Source organism: Copadichromis virginalis, linkage group LG4 (genome assembly GCF_057382275.1).
Source record: "Copadichromis virginalis isolate Kocher_CV1m ecotype Utaka linkage group LG4, C_Virginalis_male_GT1.1, whole genome shotgun sequence".
NCBI lineage: Eukaryota > Metazoa > Chordata > Actinopteri > Cichliformes > Cichlidae > Copadichromis > Copadichromis virginalis.
In genome coordinates, this window is record NC_140621.1 from 16,417,197 (window position 1) to 16,435,399 (window position 18,203).

General features: G+C 39.8%; 1 protein-coding gene across 1 annotated transcript; it reads left to right on the forward strand.

Moving 5' to 3' along the window:
* The first annotated feature begins 7,127 nt into the window (after positions 1-7,127).
* pecam1a (platelet and endothelial cell adhesion molecule 1a) lies at positions 7,128-16,826 on the forward strand. Its single transcript, XM_085453812.1, has 15 exons — positions 7,128-7,292; positions 7,394-7,417; positions 8,166-8,459; positions 9,488-9,784; positions 9,868-10,131; positions 10,271-10,552; positions 11,212-11,511; positions 11,603-11,881; positions 14,022-14,154; positions 14,262-14,329; positions 14,568-14,621; positions 15,056-15,145; positions 15,230-15,286; positions 15,968-15,990; positions 16,487-16,826. The coding sequence occupies exons 1-15, from the start codon at positions 7,241-7,243 to the stop codon at positions 16,649-16,651; spliced, it is 2,382 nt and encodes a 793-aa protein (XP_085309938.1). The 5' UTR covers positions 7,128-7,240; the 3' UTR covers positions 16,652-16,826.
* The last annotated feature ends 1,377 nt before the right edge of the window (positions 16,827-18,203 follow it).

Genomic DNA, 18,203 nt, shown 5'->3' on the forward strand with positions numbered 1-18,203 from the left:
TTGAATGCTCCAAACCAATAAGTCTCTTATTTAAATGATGATTAATAAGAACAGTATGTTAGATGCTAATGGACCTGCTTCCAAATGCTGCATTGCGTAGTTATGTCGGTTGCAACTGAGCCTAATACAGCAGTAGAGGGTCTTCTTTTGTTCTGCTACACGTGGACAAATAAATAACCTGAATAGAAACTTTACGTGCAGAATTCAGGGTTTGCCCGATTAACAGCATTTTATTAGACGAGAAGCCTGTGCTGAAATATCAGGAGGGTTATAAAGGTTAGACTGCCTCTGCACCAGTGAGGGCTAAAATATCTATTGTTATGATGGGGTGAAAAAAAATGAATGGTACTGTGGAGATGGAGATAAAGCTGGGGGGATGCGCCGTCAGACTTTTGAATCACCTTTTTTTTCCTGTTATTCTTCAGCACCTCATAGTGGTCAAAGGTAACGACTGCAAGATGATCCACATCTCATAATGAAAACTGTTCTTTAAGTACAAATGCAATAACCCTGAGATATTTGCACACCAAACAGTCACATTACCATTGCAGTCTGCGACTTAATGCACTTCAAATATTGCCTGTGAAACTGTATCACTCTGTTACTGAGAGAAACCCCACAGCCCAAGGCTTTTTAATTGATGGGGACAGCTGCACCATTTGTTAACAGATGAATACTTTTATCCACCTGACAGAACAGCAGAAGAACTGATCAATATCCAGAGTTGTAGCCATATTCAATTAATATCACATCATATTTTCTTATGTGTCGTATTTATCCCCGAATTACTAATTTGATGATGAACTTCTTATATAAATCGTTACTGTGTGCTCTGCTGCTAAAAATCTTCATCTCTGAGTTTTAAGCTGAGGTTACTGAGCACTGGATCGAGGATGAGTTATAAAGTGGCACGTCATGTTGTCAAAACACTGTCTGTTTAAGAGATTCGGTTTGTTCCCACAGTTAAAAAAAAACAGCACATGACATTAATAATGAAAGAAAAAGCCGCAAGGTAAGGGGGCAAGAGAAGCAAAACATGGCCTTTAGGTTCTTGCATAATTTTTGATGAGCTTTTTGTTTTAGTTGGACTATCCAACAGAGACGCAATGCTTTCTCACTTCCTCACACAAAAAATTTCATTAAATTATTTTTACAATAAACAAACGGATAAGATGAGGAACACCCTGTCAACACCACCACTCGTCTCTGCCAGAATGTCTGTCATATGTTCCTCCTGAAGCTGTGTGTTATTAATCTTACGATAGTGAAACACCTTTACCAGAATGTCCTCTGGACCACTCAGCCTGCTGCTGCTCCAGATTCATACTTCTGTGAGAACCCACCCCACCGATACAGGATATTTTATAAACTGATTTTCACTTTTCTCTCTTTTTTCTTTTCTCCTTTTCAGATAAAGGACAGTGACTCAAGCATTCTGTTTAATAAATAGTAGTTTGTACAACTTTTACCATTACAACAATTAAGGTTACCCAGCTCTATTCGAAAAGTACGCTATTTTTACATCACATATCAAAAAGAGCTACTTTTTTGCAGGAATTGTTCTGTGCACTCTTGCCCCTTGATATTTTAAACTCCTCAGCAAGACTCATTGAAGGTATTTTTAGTCACAGATGATGCTGGGTAGTCTTTGACATCGTGCTGTGCTTGAATAGACATCACAAATTTTTAACAGCTTTCAAACAGCAGGAATTTGAATAACACTCATAGTGTCTTCCTTTTTTTTACTTCTTGTGCCAAATTCTTTGGTTCCTCGCCAGGTGGATACAGAAGCAGTCACAACCGCAAAAGAATAAACTACAATAATAATAGTAATAAATGAATAATAATAATAATAATAATAGCTAATTACAATGAAGTGTTTATGAAAATAAATATTAATTTGTGTAAATTTTGGCCCAATTTTCAGCAAAATAGACTCTGATGCTAAATATAATTTAGGGCATTGCTGCTTTGTGATTCAAATGTATTAAGTTACTATGCTAACTGGCATGTGGCTAACATGTGGCAAACACAAAAGTAGCATTGATAGTACTTAGCAAGAAAGCTAAAATGAATAGGTCACAAGACCTCAAACTCTTCCACTAAACTCAAATGTCATTGTTTGTTGAGGAAATATTGTTAATTCAGAATAAAACTCGTGTTCTAAACGAGGTGTACTACAGCTAACAGTGCTTGACCACTGAAATCTAAAAAATAGTCAAGGACTACAATCTCATTGGCAACAGTAGGCTATTTCCTCAGGAAGCTAGCTTGGCTACAGATTTTTTTTAAATATGTTTCTGTAATTTTGTAGGCACATCTGTGGCCCAATGACAAAGACTGGAACTTGACAAACTGAGAGAGGAGCATTTACTCATCTTTCAGTGCACGTACGTTACAGATAAACCTGTACTCTTTGATAAAATACCGATGGGTGTCAAGCACGCTAGTCAAGCTGCTTGTGACTCAGTTTTCATGCTGAAGGGCATAAAATCTTGCAGATCATCAAGAATGAGATTTCGTACCAGATTGGTCAGGGGCCGGATTAACAATGACCACCAGATGCTGTTGTCCAACAGGATCCCGGTGGAAAAAAGAGAATTGAAATGGGGAAGGCATGTTAGGAGGCAGTGGGAGAGAAGGGCTGGAGTGACAGAGGAGGATGCAGGGTGAGATGGAGGGGCACCCCTGCAGGAAGGAGCTAAAAGAGAAGAAGAAGAAGACTCCGGCTAATGCATATTGGAGACTGCCCTCTGTTCCAAGATGAGTTTGGTTTCTGGGACTTGACAGTCCAGCAGAAGCAATGGCATTCAAGTGATAGTCAGTCATTAGACAAGTTTTTTTACGCAACAATGGAAAGACCAGTTTTATTGAAGAAGGCTGTTTTAGCTTATTATCGTTTTTTTCTTGCAGTACTCCACATTTCCCCCAATGTTCTGCCCTTCAGTAATGTCTTTTAGGATGACAGAATTTGCGGTATGTAAAATGTTGAGTAATCCACTGACGAACATTGACGTATCCCTGAAAAAGGACATGATTATTCTCGAGCAGGTTACAGCCATAGCCCTCAATCATCGATTCTGTGCTCAAGAAGGTGACCCCCAAGAGATCTTTCCAGCAGTGGACGTCCCAGTAAATTCGTGCAATGCTCAGAGAAACTGCAAAACCCCCAAGATTTACATATCAGACTTTCAGTTCATGATAGTACAATTAGAAAAAGACAGAACAAGTGTGACTTTTCTGTAAGTATTGGCAGAAGAAGCCTCTTCTCTCCAAAAAGAACATGGCAGCACAGCTTACGTTTACAAAGTTCCACCTCCAAACGATTTCTGGACATCTGCCTTTTGGACAGATGAGACCAAAGTGAACATGTTTGGTGCACAGTATCGTGTTCGAAACAAATGATTTGATGTGATTAATCACATTACCCTGTGATATGTGCATGATTGCCCCATAGTAACCTTACAGTCAGCTTTTTACTCAGTGATCCATCACTAATAAGGCTTTTTTCTTCATGCATGCCTCGTGTTTTGACACGTCTCAGCGGAATATGAAGAACTGAACCATAATACTGTTCATCACACGGTGACCTCGGTAGCCACGGCAACCACAGCATCAGTGGTGACCACATTTGCATGTAACATTGATACCACTGACAATGGGGAATGAAGATAGGACCCAAAATTGAACACAAGAGGATTATTTGTTCATGCAACCGCGGTCTTTGTGCTGACCCTCCAATCTGGAAACTGTGGACACGGTGTATGAAATCTGGATAGGAAGAGAAGTGTTTGACCTTGTGAATTGGTCATTTTTGTTTGTACCATTACAGAGCCTATTTCAGGCAGTCAGAATAGGAAACTTCAGAAAGATCTGGCTGTGATCTACTTCACTGTTATGAAGAAAAACCAAACATGTGCTGCTAAGGCCAAAAATGAGTTATCAGATGCACAAAATTAAAATAACGCTCCTTTAAGAAAATATCTCACTGACTGAATCAAAATATCTGAATTAGTCTCACTGGGCTTTAAGCTATCAGTTTCCCAGTATAAAGTCAGCATGATTTCAGATTGCAACAGTGTGAGAAGGTGAAAGAAGATGAAATCCTGAAGTGAACACCTTCCACTACCTGTCTATACATCGACAGGTGGTGTCTATGCCTACACAGGTGGTGGTCCAAAAAGGCTGTCTAAAAAAATATGAACAGAATTGGTGACAAAGGGCAACCCTGGCAGAGTCTGCCACCCACCAGTAAAGAGTCCAACTTATAGCCAGCAATACAGACTAGATTGTAATTAAGAGAAAAATGGGCTAAATAATTGATTTATTATGAAGCATTAAAGCAGTGCTATAAAATGTAGGAATTACATAACTGTTGCCCCACTCGGGATGTAGGTACTTGTTGTTTTCTGGGACGTATGGCTGGATGTTCTGTTGTGGTCGCTGACCCACTCCTTTGGTGGGCCTCTTCCATGTTGGGGAGGGGGGACTCTGCTGGGTAGTGCCTGGAGCCATGGGACCTTGATCTCGACTCACAATGGGGTGGCCGACCTCCAGCAGAGTCGGCTGCCCATCAGCTCTGGTCCTCTGAGACTCCTGCCCTTTAGCAACTGGCACCTTATCTAGGGCCTTCCTCCTTCTCCTGCTGGGATGGGCGAGCAGATATCGCTAAGATGTGTGGCCTCAGGTCTTCAGGACTCTTGGGGCTGCAGATGGCCCAGATCTCCTGGACCTATCTCTGTCTGCCTCTGCTTCCCACCTCTTCCCACCATCATTTTCAAGTACTCTGTTTCTGTCTCTCACACTCATACTAAAAAACACCTCACAAGAAGATTATTGATTTATGTACCTGAGCATTTTCAAATTTTTGCGTTCCAGGTACTGAATGTTTGTTCTTCTTACAGGTGCTTTCAGATCATTCTGATTCTGATTGCAAAAGCTGCCAGACGGGACAGGATTTTTTAAAAGTGTGTTTCTCTTTCATTTTTTCACATTCAAAGACATCCAGATGTGTATTTTTCCAGCTGTAAAGAGGTGTTTCTCATCAGCTGAGCGGGGTCCTTAGTCCTGCTGTTTGCACATCAGTGATTTCAGCTTGAAGCACTAGAGGGCAGACTTCAGGCAGCAGCGCTGCGTGGAAACTCAGTGCCATCTGGCTGTGATCCGCTTGAATGTGAGAGAGGCTTTCACTGTTGCCTCCACATCAGGAGATATCAGTTTCATTTTCCATTATTTAAGATTTAATTGGTATGATATAACATGAACCTTTTTGAAGGCCTCCATACAGCTGATATGTTTTTTCAGGTCAGTCATCTTATTAACACTGTGGGAAGTTATGCAAATGCCCAAGGCTTTGTTGATAGCACAGCAGAAACAAAGCATGCAGACTACAGCATTCATATTTGTTGGAATAAGCTGCTGATTAATTTTTTACTCCAGGAATAAAATTATAATCATATTTTCAGCATTGGGACTGTAGTGTCAGTTCTCCTCTCTCTCCCTTCAACAGACTCTGATTACAAAACATTGGGCAAAAATCCATCTAAGCAGAGATTCCCAGAGCTCCCTCACTGCCTCCTACAGCTTTTCTGGGCAGGACACCGAGGCATTCCCAAGTGATACAATATGGTATGAAAAATAATATTTCACACAAGGTATCACTTCACAGTGCCGATGTTCCAAGCTTTTGTTCAAATTCAAGTTGAAAGCTGATAATATCAACTTAATTTATTACTTTGTACATCAAATGATATTTCTCTCTGAAACTTGAACTTAAACCTTTTATAGGGGCTGTATCACACTGTTTTGTCATATTATTTGTTAGACAATTCAGTTAATTCGGATAATTAAAAAGAACTAAACAAGGTTTAGACGTCCAGTAACCAGAGGGGAGGCCAAGCACACAGTTTACCACTACACCCAGTTAACTGTTACTGACTGTTATCCAAGTGAATGACTGTTTGTTTGTTTAGTGTCCCTTCTGAAGGGAGGGAGTATGTAACTGGTTCAGTTTGTTTGTTTGTCCATCTGTCTGTGGGTTAGGTCCCTGAGTCCACAGTTTTCAAGATATCATTTTGAATTTTTTTCTGATGGTAGATGCCAATAACAGCTCGAGCTGATTTAATTTAGGAGAAAATCAGGTAAAGATCAAGGTCACATCAAAACTGAAAATCAGTTAAACTTTTATAACTCACACTATTTGGTTGGGAAGTCTTTGACCTTGACCTTCATTGTTAAAGGTCAAAGTTGACCTTGAAGAAAATTTTCAAGAAACCATACTGAGTACTCTGTTACATGAAAAGGGACGGAGAGAACTGTAAAACACACTTTATATATTTTTAATACGACACCCTGTGACATAACAATGACACCATAACAGGCTAACCTCATCATACTGTAAAAAGCATTAGAAACTGTCAGAGTTCTAGTATAGCCTTTGCCCTTCGAGTGCATGCTTACCAGGCTGTAAACATGTTTTCTGAGAGTTTATAAAGATTGACTCATTTTTCTTAAGTGGTCACAAGAGAAACTCATGCTTTTGATTCTTCCTGCTTTGCGTAATTTTTACGCGCAACAATAACTGAGGAAATGACAAGTATGGTAACTAATATCAAATGTCACGCTGTCAATCCTTTTAAATAATCTGGATAAATTAAAGTAAAATGGAAGTTTATTAGAAACGTAGACAAACACAAATCCAGTGATTCCAGACGGGGCTCTATCAAGTAAATCGAAATATGATTAATGAATGTCTAGTCACATCAGCACATTTTAAACACATTAATGTGCACATAAGAATACTTGAGGACAAAAAGGGGATTCAGAGGTTAATTCTATCTGAAGAACAACAGCGCACGCTGTCTTTACTGTTCTTCGACATGGTTGTCATTAATTAAATCATGCTAAAAAGAAGCCATCATGTCTGTGTTTTCTACACCCCAGACCTTTGAAGGATGTGAGAAGACTAAAAAATTGCTTCTTCCTGTTGAATTTTTCTCGTCATCATAACAAAAGACAGGGCAAAGTAAATGGTACAGATCCTGAGGAAGTAGCAGCCACTTCCTGTTCAGTCAAGCGTGCCCGATAAGACATGGAACAGCCCTTCAGCACCACTGCCTTCTGTTCACTCCACCTCTCCCTAAGTAAAAAGTCCTCCCTGGTCTGGTTGTGACTGCCCTTTCTGGCCTCTGTCCTTGCAGATGTATTGTAGTCTTTCAGCAGTAAACCACCTTCACCCAGGATGGGCTGCAGACCCCCCAGCTTGCTGTTTCTGACTAGCCTGCTACACATCTGTAAGAACCCAGACTGAGGATGAAGGATGTTACTATATTATAAACAAAATCTCCTGATTTTCACCTGATTTTTTTTTTCTTCCACTCTGTGTGACTTACAGGGCATTGTGCTGGAGGACAGGGGTGTAAGTATAACTGCATTACACGCCTGATCTTATAATAACTAGTGCAGACTCCCCGGTGTAGTAGCAGTTACAGTCCTTTCTATATTTAACAAAAAAGCTGTTTTCACACAAAAAGAAATTGATTTGTCACGGGCGATGCTGGGCCATGTTTTAATCACCTTCAATTTGAATAATATGACATTTGAAAGCTTTCAGAAGGCAATACAACTAGGTGCCTATAAAGTTGCCACGATCTTAGAAGACCACCTTTCCTCTGAAATAAAGAAATAACACCCGTGTTTAAAAAATGTAATTCGATTCTGGTGTCTCTGAAGCGTCCTTATTAAAGTGGCACCTTGTTGATTTAAACTTTGAAAGCGCTGGGTCATCATCATTCAAAGCTAGGCTCAGGGTTTGTTATTTACAGCACTTCACATCCCAGAATCCAGATTAACAGCAATTGGCTACCGTGAGGATGTGGAGTGATTGTTTCCACTTCCACTGTGCTGTTGTCGTGGAGGGAAAGCAGAAGTTTGAATGAATCCACATGGTTTTCCAAGGGGATGTAGAGGGTCGGCACTGTTTACTGAGGTGCTTTCCTTCCTCCATCAGTTCCTCTGTGCACCCGACTGATGAGCAGGAAGCACCTTTCCATAGTCTTAACCTGGCGCTTGTGCTGCTGTTTAGGTCTTTTTTTTATGTTTGTTGATTATTTCTTTCCCCTTCATCTTCTGTTTCTGTGTCTGTGTGTGATATTTGTGGACTACAGCATACACCATAGATACTGTTCGCCTCACAATCGAACCCAGGAACGCAGTTCAGACCGGGACAGCAGTGAGGCTACGCTGCCAGGTCAGCGTCAGTCACAGCAACATCCCTAACCTGATACACAGTTTCCAGCTCACACGGGACGATGTTCCTATCTACACCAACAACGCCACGGAAGACACGGTCGAGTATAAGATCAACCCAGCCAGAGCTGCCGACTCTGGAAATTATGAATGTCGAGTCTCAGTCAAGAACAAGGCCAAAGCCAGCAACAGCCAGAAACTGGATGTGAAAGGTACAGTTACATTTACAAGTAAAGGTCTGGAGATTATTCTAAGTGTGACATTTGCATTTGGAAACTGTTTTTGTAAAGCCACAAAATGCAATCAAAGGAGCTCTCAGCACAAACAAAGCTTATCATCTTTTCTTTGCACAAAATGTATTCATCAAGGAGAATCAGAGCAGAAGGAACGCCTAAATTATCAGTTTTTCAGCGTGAACAAAAAAAAAGTGTGCAATCGTGGATGATCTCAGAATTTTTTCTGTGTTAAAAACAAATAGCCTGCAGCGGCGGAGCCAATCAGCTTATCTCAGCATAATCACGCTTTTAAAGTTTACTGAAGACAAAATTGAAAAGAAGGAAGGAAACCACAACAAGAGGAGGCAGCTGCAGTAAAGGCCAACTCCTAAGAAGGAAGCCCATTTCAGGCGGGAGCTGCCTGTCCAGCGTCCAATTACATTTGAGCCCTTAAAAACTGGCAGCTGTTTAGGGAAACTGTCGCACTTTCTACACATTTTATATGAAATGAGTTCAACATCTGAATCTTGATTGTTTGATGTCACACATATCCAATATTTTGTCTAAAATTGAGCAAATTTTCTAATATTTCTGGATCTAACTACATATGCACTATATTATTATATATATTATTTGAACTATAATATGAAAGCAATATGAATAGTAGGTTCACATCTGTAGTAATGTGGTTGTTTTGCTTTGCTTATTTTTTATGACTATAAATAATAAGATATATACTCCAAAAATATTTTGCGGCCCCAGACTTTTTTCAGTTTGTCACCAAATTTGTGAGCTACAATCACACACTGGCTAATGAATGTCTTCCCTCAATTGTATTTTGGCAGTAGAGCTTCTCACGTCCAAGTGCATGTCTCGTACCCCCTTTTCTTCCTGCCTGGCAGCTCCATCTTCAACATCCCTTGTCCTCCTCTGCAGATGCTCAAGCCTTTGCAGCCTTTATTTGCTAACTTTGTCCAACATTTGGAGAAACTAATATACTTAATATACCTGAATGTGCTTTTCAGGCTTGCAGACCCCGACCCTGCATTTGACTACTTCATCGCCCTATGAGAACGAGGAGTTTAAAGCCACCTGCAGTGCTCCAGAGGAGAAAGGAGCCCTTATTTTCCAGTTTTACCAGAGCTTTAAGACCGGATCCCCTGAGGTCATAAAGCAGCTGTCACAGGGGGGCAACTCATCAACGGCTACACTGAGACTGAGTCACATCGGAAACTGTATCCTCTACTGTGACTATGAAATCCGTTTGGTTTCCGGGAACCAAAAGTCTAACAGTAGCAAAAAGGTTGAACTCATAGTCAAAGGTGAGTCTGCTGTTATGTCACAATGAAAAGCTCTGAGTGCCTATGGAGGAGTGTGTCTGACTATTCTGGATTTTGTCTTGTAGCACTCCACATCGCCCCCATCATAAATATACTTCCCTCCAATAGTCTCTCTGAGGGTGATATAATTGAAGTGGTCTGCAGAGTTGTCAGTCCTCCGAGCAACACTGAAGTGTTCTTGACAAAAGACAAAGTGATCCTCAAGCAGGTCAGAGCTACAGCCCTGAGTCATAAATTCACTGTACGAGAGGATGACTCTGGAGAGCTTGTGTGCAAAGCAGAGTGGGGCAGCGTGCAGAAAGAAACCTCGCGAAGAATCACAGTCAGATGTAAGCATCAATTACTCTGAATTTTTCAAACATGGCATCATTTTTTTTCATCTTATCAAATTAAATCGAATCAAAAATAATATATATGTACACATAAAGATTGTATGAATCCTTAATTTTTGCTCTCTAATCCCAACAGCGCTGTTTTCAAAGCCACAGCTGACTGTGGAGCCCACAGACATAGTTGAAGGAGACCCCTTCAAATTGACCTGCTCTGTTAGCATTCTTGATTCCAGTAAGATCAACAATGAAACCATGCAGTACTCCATCTTCAAAGATAACACTGAAGTCGCAAATACTGCCACGTATATGACTGTGGCACAACTTTCTGCAAGTGGCAACTACACCTGTAATGCCACGTCTGATTCTCTGACACGTACTATTGTGAAGGAGAGCCAAAAACATTTCGTCAAGGTCAAAGGTGAGTTTAATCCAACCGAAGTTTTGCTGTTGTCACAATAAAGATGTGGGACATGTTTCACTTTGTTAGCCATGCACGTAATGTGTCAGCCTGTTGGTCCGTTTATTCTGTTGGTTTAGGCTTAAGTGTTACATTCAACATCTATTTAGAAGAAATTTGGAGACATTTCTGAAAATTCTGTGAAAAAAAAAATGGATTCACTCCTCTGATGACACCATTAGCCATTTTCGCACAGAGGTGCATCTAGGAATGCAAACACCTGACTCAGTCAGATCACACTGACTGACCTTTTCTTAAACCAAACTGAGTATCATCTGTAGAGAGAACGTGCAGGAATCAGACCCTGTCCTGATCTATGCAACAGGTGAGAAACCTCCTCCTAAAATAGTGCACAGTTCAGTGTGTGCAGAGTATGAAAACAACTATCAGGTCTATTTTTGTATTGAAGAAAAAGGTCATGAGATTCCCATCATCCTCAACTGTACTTTGTGTTTTGTTTCAGATCACACTTGTTAACACACTATACGGTGATGGGGAACTAGCATAAGAGGATGAGCGTATTGGCATTTACCTGGAAGCCTTACAGTGCAGCATCAGAGTTCCCAGCATGGCTGTAGACTCACAGTCTGGTTTAATGCTATCTTATTCTCCATTCCCAGTTCCTGTTTCAGAGCCTGTGCTGTCTGTGGTGGGAGGTACGCTGTTTCTGGGAAAGCCCTTCCAGTTGAGTTGTTACAGTCAGAGAGGCACTCTGCCCATCAAGTACACCCTGTATCAACCTAGTAAACCAACCGACATAAAAGTTGTGAGCAAGCGCGGTGAAAAGGCTATCTTCAACCTCACATCCATCACCCAAATATCGGACATAAAAAACATTCTTTGCCATGCAAAAAACAGTCGACTAAAGCCTCCCAAGGTGGGAACAGGAGAGCAACTACTAAAATCGTCCGACATCATAGGTTTGTTGGACTGATGACCATGAAATGAATAAAACTGATGTAAAACATGTTGAACCCAAGTCTAACACGTTTTTTTTTTTCCTCTGTGAAGAACCTGTGTCAAAACCACACTTGACCACTGAGCCCAGGATGGAGGACATCTCTGAGGGTTACAACATGACTCTTGTCTGCTCTGTTCAGAGAGGTAGTTTTCCCATTAACTTTACCTGGTACAGTCAGGGAAAAGGTTTCCTTGATTCTAAGACCTCCAGGAAACTGAAAGAATCTCACAGCATCAGCAATGTCAAAGGAGATCATGCTGGAGGATACTTCTGTGAGTGCACAAACCCAGCTGCAGAGCCCAAGCAAAGTGCCATCATCATAATTGGAGGTGTGTGTTTTATCTTCAGTTAAATGTGTGTGTGTGTGTGTGTGGGGGGGGGTTAACATCAGCTGGACTTTAAAGATATGTGATGTTGAAAAGTGAGGACATTCATGCTATTATGAGTGCGCTCGCTTCCTCCTGCATTATCAACAAGCAACCAATTCGAAGCAATAAAATTGTCGTTCTTCACAACCACTGACAGATTTTGAAGTTAACAGTATGGTTGTTTTTAATTAATATATATTCCTCTCTATTAAAATAAGTCTTTTATTAACATGTTTTCAATTAAATTAAATGCATTTTATTTATATAGTGCCAAATCTTAATTGTCACCTCACGACGCTTTATATTGCAAGGTATTGTAAGGTAACTCCTCTACAATAATACGGAGAAAAGCGCAACAATCAGACGATCCGTGGTCAGCAAGCAATAGTGGGAAGGAAAAACTCATCTGCTTAGTTAGGGGTGAGGAAGACAGGACACAAGACATGCTGTGGAAAGATTAGGAATGACTAGTGAAAAGAGGTAAGTAAAGAAGAAACATGGTGTCATGGGAAACCCCCAGCAGACTAAGCCTATTGGAGTGTAGCAAAGACAATAAACTCATTTTTTTTCTGAATTCAGAAGCAGGAAATTAGAAGTCATCTGGAACTTTATATGCATAAGATTTTCCTTCAGTTTTACTAATTGGAGTGTGTTATCTGGTTTCAGTAGATAGAGTTGGGTATCATCTGTATACCAATGAAAATGCATGCTGTGCCTTTAATAGTACTGTCTAAAGAAAGCCTGTATAATGTCATTAGAATTACAGGCCTAACAGGACAAGCATGGAGATGAGTCCACTATCCGAGGCCATAAAAAGATCATTCTTAACTTTCTCCAGCGTTCTTTACTTTCCTTCTTGTTATTGTGGAAACAATGCACCGTCATTCAATTCAATGTTATTTATATAGGGCCAAATCACAACAACAGTTGCCTCAGTAGTTTTTTAATGTCTCCAATTGTATTTCAGCTGTACATGCTATCGTTGTTTTGACACTGAATACTGTGTTAGCTGTTTATGGATACAGTTTGCTATGAAATACTTAAGAAATCTAAAATAGCTGCTGGAATTTCTATTCATTTACACTAAGAGTAGCCTAAGAACTTATTGTACAAAGTTCTCAGGCTACTCTTAAATTCATCTTAATTTCTTCTTCATGTTATCAAGTGGTAAATAATAATCTAAATATATCTAAGAAATAACTACAACGTTTGAACATATGAAGTCAAAAATAATAAATAAATGCTTAAATTATTTTCATTGGGGATAAAATGAGTTGCAGTGCTATGCAAGTCTTGAGCCACCTCTCATTTCTTTATGTTTTGCAAGGAAATGGGAAATAGGTTCAATTATTTCCAAAAGATGTGCAAACATATATGCAAATACATAATGTAAGGCAAAAGCAGAAGCAAAAGGAAATTTCCCACGCGTGGGACTAATAAAGGTTATCTTATCGTATCTTTTTGAAATACATTCAAAGCTTAGGGCGTCCGGGATCATTGTCATGCTGAAAAACAGAGCTGTTTCCAGTCAGAGGCTGTTCACACTGCATTACATGGTGGATCAAAATGTTTTCTGTGTTCATAATTTCATCAGTTTTAGTCCCAGTATTATTGATCCCCAACACCACTGGCTAAAATGCAACCCCGACACCATCATAGATCCTTCACTGTATTTTACAGATAGCTGTAGACAGTCACTGTGGCTTTCCTCAGCCGTTTTTCACTGTTTCCCTTCCTTGAGAATGGGAAGCAGGGAGTCACCCTTCCACTTAAATCATTTCTGATGAGGCTTCAGTAAGCAGTAGATGAGTTAACTGAAGCCTCATCAGAAATTTCAGATTTTTTTCTGTTTCTTAAAGACATGAATTTCAGATACTGTTCTTCTGCTGTGCTCCAATTGTCCAGTTTCCTAATTTTTTAAGGATAGGGTGCTAAACTTCACATCTGATATGAATATATAAATAAATAAATTGATTATGCACCTGTACATGCACTCATGTGTGACATTTAAACAACTTTAAGCCAAAATGAGGTTTTGTGAGTCCATTTTATTGCTGTGTTTTGTAACTAAGTAATGACTTTAGTCACATGTATTCTGCAGTGAAGATGGCTGGCTGGAAGAAAGGTCTTATTGCAGTCTTTTGCCTCCTCTTCGTAATGGCCATCATCCTCTTTCTTTTCTACAAAAAGCGTCTCCCCAAATTAAAGAAAAGACGCACCGGCACCCTATCAGTGTAAGTAGCATTTCTCGTGTTCTTATCAGTATGTTAAAGGTTAGTTACCAGAGTATGGTTCCCATACATCCTCCTGTTGAACATACTTTGTGTTCACTTTGTTTTAGGAAGGCAGCCAGCACCAAAGTAGAGCGAATGAGCCTCACCCAGGCAGAGGTCAACAAAGCCGCAAATGGTACAGCTCCTTATGCTGATGCAGTTTCATTTAGCACCAAAACACAGTCTTCTCAAGGCGCTTTATTTTGTAAAGTAATAACTATACAATAATATAGAGAAAACACCAAGAATCCTAACATAAAATTATCCTAAATATATATTAAACATGTGTTGTCTTGACTGATTTTGATGTTAAAGCAGGAGAATGTATCAGTTACATCACTGAGATCTGTGCCATGTTTATTCTCCCTGTGCAGCAACTCCAGGCATGATGGGGAAAAGTATTTGGAGTGAACATGTATCAGGCTCGGGTATGTAAAGTACTTATTTATTGGTAGCAACTCATGAAATCTCATGAAGATTCAAAGTCAACAATACTTTAATTCAAAAGGTTTGTTTCCCGTCACATAAATCTAAAGTTTGTCCAGTAAGTGTGCTCTTCTGGGCTTTTTTGTCTCTTTTTAATGAGGAAACATCTCACCCGGTGAGACAGAATGATTAATCAATGTGTTTCTGATTTCTTTTAGAGAAAAACTGAGATCATTGGCACAAAAAAATAAGTTATACCACGTCAGCTACTCAGACATTGTTGACTTTTCTCTCTTAATGCTGTTTTTGAAAAAGAAAATAGCAAAAGAACATATCTTTGTCATTAAATATCATGTCATACTATTTTTTTAAATAAAAATAATGAAATATTCCAATATGCAAGTAATTTAAGTTTGCTCATTTCACTGTGTTGCAGAGTCTGATGACAACTGTAGTACAAACACTCTAGAAAAGCCAGAAATTCAGTACAAAGAGGATCAGCTGCGACAGGCAGATCCCAGCAGAGGTGAAAGATTATTTCTGAATTTTAATAAGTTGTAATTTGACTTTTTAAAGCTCAGTCTAAAATATTATATCTGTTCCATGTCAGTTCCGGTGAAACAGGGCACAGACACAGTACACGGTGAAGTACGCAACTCCCAGCAAGGTACGACTAACATCCTGCTCCTCACACAGACCCCTTTTCTACTACACGGTGAGAGAAATCAGGTCATTAGATTAAGAAAAAAAACGCTAGCAACAGGAAACAGGATCAACCCCAACTGTAAACATCTGCATTGTTACTGAAAGAATGTACCATTAAAACAGAAGGGCCAGTCCCTAGGTGTCCACTTCCTGCTTTCGTCAAAGAGCACTTCCTGTTGTTGCAACAGACTCATACAATGCTTGCATCTGTTAAGGCTAAGTAAGCAAAGTGCTTGATTGTTTGAAATTTATTGTCCATTGTTCAGTTCGGCTCCTAATAATATAATATTACTTAATGAGTGATACAGCACAATTCAGCTCAGTTTTATTTATACACCACCACATCCTAAGTTAAGTCATCTCAGGGCACTTTACATAATCCGAGTTAAGAACTTAATGTATTATATGGAGAAAGCAAATGATCTGGAGTGAAGGGTTTTTGTGCATGTGTCTCAGGAAGCAGCTTGTCTAAAAAGACATGAGCTTATGAGAATGATCAGTATGAATGTGTCGGATGTGATAAGCTGCCTGTTTCCTGGGAATAGAGAGCTGTTCATGGGAGTGCTGGAAACTAAAACAGCCCTCATTTAATCCTCACACACCTTTTGTTTCCTGAGCTTGTCCTCTGGCTTTGTTTTTGCAGGTGTTCAAGAGCTGGCTGATGCTGTAAGTGTGAACACGTCATGCACATACACATACTACCAAGAGCTGCACGCACACACACACTCATGACTGTATTGTGCCTTTGCTCCGAGAAACATCTCACAGACAGAAACTGTACAATAAGTGGAAACCCAGTGGAGACACTTTTTATTGTTTGTAGAAAGGTAACTTAAAGGGTTGCATTTCATGTAATATAAAATTTGCAGGAAAAAAGCATCTAATGTAGCTGAGTAAAAGGCTCCAAATTTGCTCATCACATTGAGTTAACTCATTAGGAGGAGTAATATGATAGCAGCTCTCAAACCTCCTCCATCCTTCTGGAGGAGCTCTCCAGAGTTTGTAGAAACAATCCTGATGAATGTCTCATGTTATCGCTGTATCAACTGAGAAATAATAATCTTAATAAGTAAAATCACTAAACAGTACCGCACGTACAGTCAGCATTTAACTCAGTCAGCCAATGAAAATAATCGTTCATACAACCTTCGTGTTTCAACAGGCATCTGTGGAATATGCAGAACTGAATCATGATACCAATCACCAAAGCGACCCCAGTGACCATGGTTACCACAGTGACCCCAGTAACCATGGTTACCACATCGCCAATGATGACCAGCCAAATGACAATAGTGTTAGCATTAACTGCGCTAACAACAAGGAATGAAACCCTGACCAGATACCACTTTGTTTACCAATATTTGTTCCCGTATTTATCCAGCTTGTTCATGTGGCTCAGTCTTTGTGCTCATATGTTTTTTATCATGCTTTGGAAAAACAATCCACACTGTACATGTACTTGCTTTGTCCTTGTTGGCTAAATACATGGTTTTGTTAAATAAGTCTCTCTATTTTTGTCAATTTTTTTAATGAAAGAAGAAAACACATTCAGATGTGCGTCTTTTGAACTGTAAAGAGGTGTTTCTCATCAGCTGAGCAGGGTCCTTGAACTCTTCAGTTGTCTGGTTTGGAGTACATTCGGTCTTCACTGCTGTTTGCACATCAGTGATTCCAGATTGAAGCACTAGAGGGCAGACTTCAGGCGGCAGCGCTGCGTGCAAAACTCAGTGCCATCTGGCTGTGATCCGCTTGAATGTGAGAGAGGCTTTCACTGTTGCCTCCACATCAGGAGATATCAGTTTCATTTCCCATTATCTAAGATTTAATTGGAATGATATAACATGAATCTATTCAAGGTCTCCATACAGCTGATATGTTTTTTTAGGTCAGTCATCTTATTAACACTGTGGGAAGTTATGCAAATGCCCAAGGCTTTGTTGAGAGCACAGCAGAAACAAAGCATGCATGCAGTATGCATTGCGGTGTTTGGACTCTAGTATTTGGAATAAGCTGTTAATTTATTTTTCACTCCTGGAAGAAAATAATGAGAATCAATATCACTTTTGGAGCTTTTGTTTCAGCTTTTGAAAGCGCAAACAAATTTATTAAAAACAGAAAAAGGAGAAACATTAAAAAAGTTTATATTTATTTAATCATAATTTACTGTGATTTGGGATGGTATTAATAAATGCCATGATTAATTCATTACTTCATACCTGACACGATGGCTCTGCAAACAGATTAAACTCAGTATGTTATGTTCCTCCTTGTTTTCTGTTATCAAGCCTGTTACAATGGTAGTTGCTCTTGTTAAACACGGCCAAAGTTTCAAATAAGGAGGTCAGTGTATGTTCAAGTAATCCCTTTATTCTAGAGCTCAGGCTTCAGGCTGCCAATCAAAAGAAAGCTGGATTACAGGAAGGGTCAACAGAGCTAAAACACCTTCCCGTGAGGCACGATCTGATATCCTCGTGTTGGTGTTGTTCCCAGATCATCATACTAAATGTTGTTCCAGGATCAACATTGCAAGTGACCAATCAGAATGTTGTGACGTCATACTTTTGCGACTTCGGGAAAAACCAGCGTAAAACAAAAAACTGTACTTAAGCTGCGAGAAACCGCCTCTGTCCGCCGATCAACGGACCCTGACCCTAACCGTAACCCTTTAATAAACAGTAAGCAGAATTGATATTGTCCTTGCAACATTGGAATTTCATAAATGCACGAATGGCTTGGTGCGCAAAAGAATAACGTCACAACAATGTGATTGGTCACTTGCAATGTTGAACCTGGAACAACATTTTCATGATGGTCTGGGAACAACACCAACACGAGGATATCAGATCATCCTTGTGTTTTGTGGAAGCCACGATGTTACT

Excerpts from the sequence above, each read along its gene's own strand:
- pecam1a (XM_085453812.1), top strand. The coding sequence starts at position 7,241 with ATGGGCTGCAGACCCCCCAGCTTGCTGTTTCTGACTAGCCTGCTACAC. Across the intron at positions 7,418-8,165 it reads TTGTGCTGGAGGACAGGGGT|CATACACCATAGATACTGTT; the intron begins GTAAGTATAACT and ends TGTGGACTACAG. Across the intron at positions 14,155-14,261 it reads CGCACCGGCACCCTATCAGT|GAAGGCAGCCAGCACCAAAG; the intron begins GTAAGTAGCATT and ends ACTTTGTTTTAG.